A 7,584-nucleotide genomic window follows, 5' to 3' on the forward strand; every position below is an offset into this window, starting at 1 on the left:
CAAAAGAGGAAGGGAGAGACAGAAACATCAATGTGAGAAACATCAATTGATTGCCTCCCATATGCACCCCAGTGAGGGATCAAACTCACAATCTGGGTATGTGCTCTGACCGGAAATCAAACTGGCGACTCTTAAGTGCATGGGGCAACACTAACCAACTGAGCCGCACCAGCCAGGGCCCTCTTGTTTATTTTTAATAGCTATCTGGTATTGCATGATATAGACCATAATTGTTCAAGCTAGTATGTTATATTGCTCAATTCAATTGTTTATAATTTTTCCCAAAATGACTTTGTGGTTAAATTTCTTATTAGTCCTTAATTATTTTCTTAGAATGTTTTTCTAAAAGTAGAACTGTTCAATATATGTATTTTTAGGGCTTTTTTTTTTACTTAAGTCAAAATAGGCCCATGTCCTCAAATCTGCCAACATTAGGTATTATCTTTTTTAATGGTTATTAATTTGATAGTACATAAAAGGATCTTATTTTTATTTGCACTTATTTTGTTGCTACTAAGATAGAATATTTACTTATGTTTTTGTCAGTTATATATAATTTTAACATCTTAATAATTTTTTGCCCATTTTTGGAGGAGTTTGTAATTAAGATCCTCAACAATATCAAACCTTGTGCCTTATACTACTTGCATGTATTTTTTCCGGTTCCTCATTTGACTTTTTGTCTTACTTATGGTAAGGTACTCTTTCGAATCCTTGTTTAGAACAGAATTACAATTAAGTTTTTAGCATTTAAAATGTGATTAGCTGTTTGTTCTATTTTCATTCTTTTTTATCCAAGCAATGTATATTTACAAGTGAAGGCAATTTCCAATATTGTATGGAAGTACCAACGTTATCATTTCATTATGACTTACCATGAGAAACCAGTTCTGCCTCCACCACTTATCATTCTTAGCCATATAGCTTCTCTGTTTTGCTGCATATGTAAAAGAAGAAAAAAAGATAAGACTTCAGATGGACCAAGTAAGTAAAATATATTAAAACAATGTTTATGTTTGTTTGTTTTTTATTCCAGTGTTTACATTTTATCACTCATCAGTATACCCTATAAGCTAAGTATTAGTTTTTTTTCTTTAATCCTCACTAGAGGATATATTTACTTGATTTTTAGAGAGAGAGATAGGGAGATAGAGAGAAAGAAACATCCATCTGAAAGAGAAACATCCATCGGTTGCCTCCTGTATGCACCTTGACGGGGGATCAAACCTGCAGCGTAGGTTATGTGCCCTGACTAGGAATCAAACCCACAATCTTTTGGTATGCAGGACGGTGCTCTAACCAACTGAGCCGCCCATCCAGGGCCTAAAGACTAAGTGTTAATTTTATTCAAAAGACTTAATTGATTAATGTTACTGTAAAAACTTTTGTTGAATTTTCCAAAACAGAATTTTAAGAAAAATATGACATCTGTAAAATGAATTTAATATTAAACTTCTTTTTGGATATGGCATCTCAGTTTGTTTTAAATGGTAATGTGTACATTAACACTTTCTGTTCTATAAACCATTTTTGCTGCTTTGGAAACAATACTTTTACTAAATTTTGTATACTTGCACGGGACTAATTACCATATCAAACTGTTTAAAAATTTACAATCTCTTTCTGTTCTACCAGTTCAGTTCTTAAATTCCTCTACCTGGATATGTGCGGGAGAGGTCTGAGAAATTGTTGGGGAAGAATGTTTTATGGGGAAAGATCATTAGATCAGAGATACTTGAAACTGTTCTGAGATCACACTGTGAAGAAAGAAAGAAACAAATACTTGTTAGTGCTTTAGACATACAGCTATAAAATGAAAAAAAAAAAATGCAAATGATGCTTATAGGCTTTTGAACCCTGAGTAATTCATGACTCATGAGTTAAAGTTTGATATCTTGATAGCCTTCATTGATTTATTTTTTTTTTCCCTCCATAGAACTTTTTTTAACAGAAGAAGATCAAAAGAAACTTCATGATTTTGAAGAGCAGTGTGTTGAGATGTATTTTAATGAAAAAGATGACAAATTCAATTCTGGGAGTGAAGAGAGAATTCGTGTCACTTTTGAAAGGTTTAGAAGCTCTTTAATTATAATTGATTATATATCAGAATAGATCCTTATAGTTATGTCTCTTATACATATGGTCATTATTCAATTTATGTTTATCAAACAAGTAAGTTTAGTAATAGTTTTACATTGTATTTTGGGAGATAGTTCAGTTCTTTACTTCTAATATTTCATGTATGTCAGTAAGTCAGTCCTGTGTTATTTTTGATCCTGGTTAATGAGGGCAGAGAAGAATTAATGGTTTTTGTTTTTACTAGTGGGAGAAAATTAAAACTATTATTATTTTAAGTGATTTGTTTCTATCAGCTATGCTATATTATGAAAGCATATGGTATTTGTGTAGATATAATAATGGTAATGGAAGTTTTGTATTTAATTATGATGGGATTGGCACGGGAGCTTTCTTAAATATAAAGTATACTTTCTATAAATAATCATACCTTATTTATAACTTACCTTGTTTGAGTGCATGTGAAAATTTTTTTACCATTATAATTTATTGAAGTTACAAAAAAATTTCTAAAACATTAATTTTCAACATTTGTAAAATGCCTGTTTTTCCCTTATAGAGTGGAGCAAATGTGCATTCAGATGAAAGAAGTTGGAGATCGAGTCAACTATATAAAAAGATCATTACAGTCATTAGATTCTCAAATTGGGCATTTGCAAGATCTTTCAGCCCTGACTGTGGATACATTAAAAACACTCACTGCTCAGAAAGCTTCGGAAGCTAGTAAAGTTCACAATGAAATTACACGAGAATTGAGCATTTCCAAACATTTGGCTCAAAACCTTATTGATGATGGTCCTGTAAGACCTTCTGTATGGAAAAAGCAGGGTGTTGTAAATACCCTTAGCTCCTCTCTGCCTCAAAGTAGTCTTGAAAGTAATAATCCTTTTCTTTGTAATATTTTTATGAAAGATGAAAAAGATCCCCAATGTAACTTATTGGGTCAGGATTTACCTCTAATACCCCAGAGAAAAGAATTCAACTTTCCAGAGGCTGGTTCCTCTTGTGGTGCCTTATTCCAAAGTGCTGTTTCTCCTCCAGAACTGCGACAGAGACTACATGGGGTAGAAACCTTAAAACTATTTAGTAAAAATAAGTTAGGCAGGTCACCTAACAGTATACCACATCTATCATCACCACCAACCAAACTTTTTGTTAGTACACCGTCCCAGCCAAGTTGCAAAAGCCACTTGGAAACTATAACCAAAGATCAAGGAACTGTTTGCTCTAAAGCTGCAGAAGGAGATATTATAGAATTTGGAGCATTTGTGGGTAAGTTTGGCAAAGTGATGTTTGTATATCAATATTATGTACTTTGTAATTATAATCATTACCTTAGAAATAAAAATTAGAAATAGCTAATTAAAACTACTCATGTGACAAATGGAGTATATATAGATCTAATAATAGAGTGTGGTTCCAAAATTTTTGCAAGGAAACAGAAATGGGAGAAATATTTATACCTATGGTGCAGTTTCCTATGGTAACAATTGTTTGGAAAACTTTTTTGAACCCTGTCTTTTGAATTTGAGGATCTTCTCTTGAATTTGATCAACCTGTATTGAAAGAACCTAAGTGTTAGGTACTTGGGGAATAATAGGGACGTACAGGGAAGACTGGAAATAACTGGAAAAGAGAATTGACTTATAAGTAGGGTAACCATATAATTTTTTTATCTAAACCTGTACATTTCTAAGAGTGAAAGGGTGCACTGCTAATAATTACATCAGGACAGTAATGAAAGCCAGAACTCTACTTATAGTCAACCCGTTTATATGTACCCAGAGAAGAGAGCGTTTCAAAAAAGAATAATTCGTCCGTTTATTTAAATTTTTAATTTTGAAATAAATTTAGACTAATATTAGCAAGTTTGCAGAAATATTGTAAGGTGATCATTCTTTTTTTTAATGGAATTCATTGGAGTGACATTTGTAAATGAAGTTGTATAGGTATAAGGTGTACAGTTTTATAATACATCATCTGTATATTGTACCAGTATGTTCACCACTCCAAGTAGAGTCTCCTTCCGTCACCATTTATCTGTCCTTTATTCTCTTCTACCTCCCCCCATCAGGAATGATGTATTCTTTTTTTTTTTTTTTAATATATTAATTTCAGAGAGGAAGGAAAAAGGAGAGATAGAAACATCAATGATTAGAGAGGATCATCGATCAGCTGCCTCCTGCACACCCCCTACTGGGGATTGAGCCCTGGACCTGGGCATGTGCCCTGACCAGAAATCGAATCATGACCTTCTGGTTCATAGGTCAATGTTCAACCACAGAGCCACACTAGCCAGGCCCTTTTTGTTTTTTAATCCTCACTGAAGAATATTTTGATGTTGTTTTTAATTGGTTTTAGCAGGGAGGGAGAGAGGCATTGATCAACTTATTAATGATCTTGGTGAAAACTGTTTCAATGGAGGAATTAGTGGAGGAAGAAACCAGATGAGTATAGTGAAACAAAGTATGAATAGGAGGAGGGAATGTAAAGAGAGTGACGGGTGGGGCAGCTCCAAAAAGGTTGGCAATGAAAGTAAGAGAAAGAAATAACTACTGTTATGGTTTATATGTTTATGGTTTTAATGATGATGGAGACTTAAGCATATTTAAATGTTGACAGTCTACCATATGGAGGGGAAAGGTGAGGAGGGCATGCATTATAGAGCTGGTTAGGTCCATAATGTTTGTGAGAATATACTGTTCTAAAAATTTTCCTGTTAGATTATTAAAGATTGTAATTTGTACGTTCACCACAAAGTATTTAACAAAGTAGTTCTTAGAAAACAACTTGGGTGTTTGTGGCCATACCCAGAATGTTTTAAGGCAGCAGTTCTCAACCTGTGGGTCGCGACCCCTTTGGGGGTCGAATGACCTTTTCACAGGGGTCACCTAAGACCATTGGAAAACACATATATAATTACATATTGTTTTTGTGATTAATCACTATGCTTTAATTATGTTCAATTTGTAACAATGAAAATACATCCTGCATATCAGATATTTACATTATGATTCATAACAGTAGCAAAATTACAGTTATGAAGTAGCAACAACAATAATTTTATGGTTGGGGGTCACCACAACATGAAGAACTGTATTAAAGGGTCGCGGCATTAAAAAGGTTGAGAACCACTGTTTTAAGGTATGAGTGAGTCTATCTCTTTAGGTTTGAATTTTTCCATTAAGTGGCTTTGTCACCTTGTTTTTAACACTTGCTTGAGCCTTCCAGGACTAGAAATTTACCAAGTCATGGAACATGTATAGAAATAGTTCAGAGAATATGTGACATCCATGTAAAATATGCAAATTAAGGCCAACTCTTTAAGTTATCTAGGTATTGAGCATACTGGTCTCTACTGCTAGCTACATGGAGTTCTCAGTGGATGTACAGAAACATACATAAAATCTGACATGAAATTTATCCCAATTCATATTTTAAAAACACATTTTAGTCTTTTTTGTTACTACTATATTGCTGCTAGTATGGAGATTTATATACCTATGTATATGATATGTATTTATATAATATGTATATATAATATATATTATATATGTATATGATGTATTTATCTATAATATGTATATGTAATATATATTATATATAATGCTTTTACATTTTATTAATAGTAAAAATGATCAAAAATAATAAAAGTGTTTATTCCCCTTTTCCTTTTATATCTCAAGCAGTTCACTTCCTGTCACATGTTAACTTTTTTTGTAGGAGACCTTTGGCTTTTGCTGTTATTATAAACTAAGCTACTCATCTTCTCTAGCTTCTTGACAGATATTTTTAGTATTTATCAAAAGAGCTACAGCAAACTGCTAAAGCCATCAAAACTACTTAAAAACAACACAAATCACTCGTTAATATAGACTTAAGTCAATAACATCATTTGGATAGATAAGAAAAAAACGAATTTTTGTTGTAATCTTTTTTCTCTCTTTAAGGACACAGAGATAGCATGGATTTACAGAGGGTTAAAGAAACCTCAAATAAGGAAGAAATATTCGTAAGTAAATCCTTATAACAACATAGTTCAATTTTATTTTGGGGTTTTGTTCAAAATAGAATTAAACATTTTTTTAGTAAAAATAAAGATTTAGCAGAGACCATCATCAACATGATGATTCCAAATATTTGAAGCTAAACATAATTTGAAAAAAGAAACAATTAACAAATATGCAAAAATGTACAAAACTTCAACTCTTTCCCATGCTCAGAAGATTATGAGAACATAAACCTGGCTCTCAAGGAACCTGTAGTCTAGCGATAAGGAGTTAGATATGCCCATAACTACAATATACAATAAATGTTTCTTAAATAAGTTTTAAAATATAGAGAACAGCTGGCAAAAAAGTTGTGTTTCCTGGCAGAAAATTAGTTTTTGTTGCTTTCATAAATTAACCATAACTATTTAGAGCAGGGGTCCTCAAACTTTTTAAACAGGGGGCCAGTTCACTGTCCCTCAGACCGTTGGAGGGCCAGACTATAGTTTAAAAAAAAACTATGAACAAATTCCTATGCACACTGCACATACCTTATTTTGAAGTAAAAAAACAAAACGGGAACAAATACAATATTTGTATTTGTATGTGGCCCGCGGGCCGTAGTTTGAGGACCCCTGATTTAGAGTCTTAGAGGTTATAACGTAGTTATAGGAAGGAAATTAAGAAGACTAGAGGTCCAGCTGGTGTAGCTCAGAGGTTGAGCATCGAGCCATGAATCACATCGAGATTCAATACCTGGTCAGGGCACATGCCCAGGTTGGGGGCTCAATCCCCAGTAGGTGGTGTACAGGAGGCAACCAATTAATTATATTTCTCTATTTGTATCTCTCTATCCCTCTCCCTTCCTCTCTCTCTAAGGTCAATTAAAAAAAAAAAAAAGATGTATTTTTAACCATTTGTACACCATAAGCATCTATAGATGCAAGCGGCAGATCTGTTCTAATTAAATTCAAAATATCATGGCAGTTAACTGGTTAAAAAAAACGACTAGAGAAGTATTAAGCTTCTCCTTTCTTTAAAGAACGGAAGTTGTGAAAATAATCAAGTGACAAATATAATGAAAAACAAATCTATAGCCAGTTTCTAAGAGTGATTATTCCTCAGATGTCCATAGTTAATTGTGTAATTACTGTCAGAACATATCACTTATTGTCCTGCATATAAAAGAAAGATTCAAATGCATTTTAATGATACAAATAATAACATTTGTATATTTAATAACATATTCTGATTGAAGTATTGTACTAAAATAAATAACTTAGATTATTTTATTTTTTTTAATTAAATCTTTATTGTTCAGATTATTACAGTTGTTCCTCTTTTTTCCCCCCATAGCTCCCCTCCACCCGGTTCCCACCCCACACTCTGACCTTACCAACCCACCCCACTGTCCTCATCCATAGGTGCACGATTATTGTCCAGTCTCTTGCCGCACCCCCCACACCCCTTTCCCCCAAGAATTGTCAGTCCACTCCCTTTCTATGCCCCTGATTCTATT

General features: G+C 33.3%; 1 protein-coding gene across 2 annotated transcripts in view; it reads left to right on the plus strand.

The window, feature by feature from the left end:
- The window catches only part of TRPM7 (transient receptor potential cation channel, subfamily M, member 7), a 128,610-nt gene that overhangs the window by 93,337 nt on the left and 27,689 nt on the right, over positions 1-7,584 (plus strand). For both annotated transcript variants that reach the window (XR_001361634.1, XM_005863943.2), the window contains exons 24-27: positions 800-984; positions 1,937-2,069; positions 2,636-3,348; positions 6,027-6,088. Coding sequence is in view for 1 of the 2 variants with exons in the window: in XM_005863943.2 (XP_005864005.1) it covers positions 800-984; positions 1,937-2,069; positions 2,636-3,348; positions 6,027-6,088 (1,093 nt within the window). In the remaining variant the exon portion in view is untranslated. The remainder of the gene's footprint in view (positions 1-799; positions 985-1,936; positions 2,070-2,635; positions 3,349-6,026; positions 6,089-7,584) is intronic.

Source organism: Myotis brandtii, unplaced genomic scaffold (genome assembly GCF_000412655.1).
Source record: "Myotis brandtii unplaced genomic scaffold, ASM41265v1 scaffold182, whole genome shotgun sequence".
NCBI lineage: Eukaryota > Metazoa > Chordata > Mammalia > Chiroptera > Vespertilionidae > Myotis > Myotis brandtii.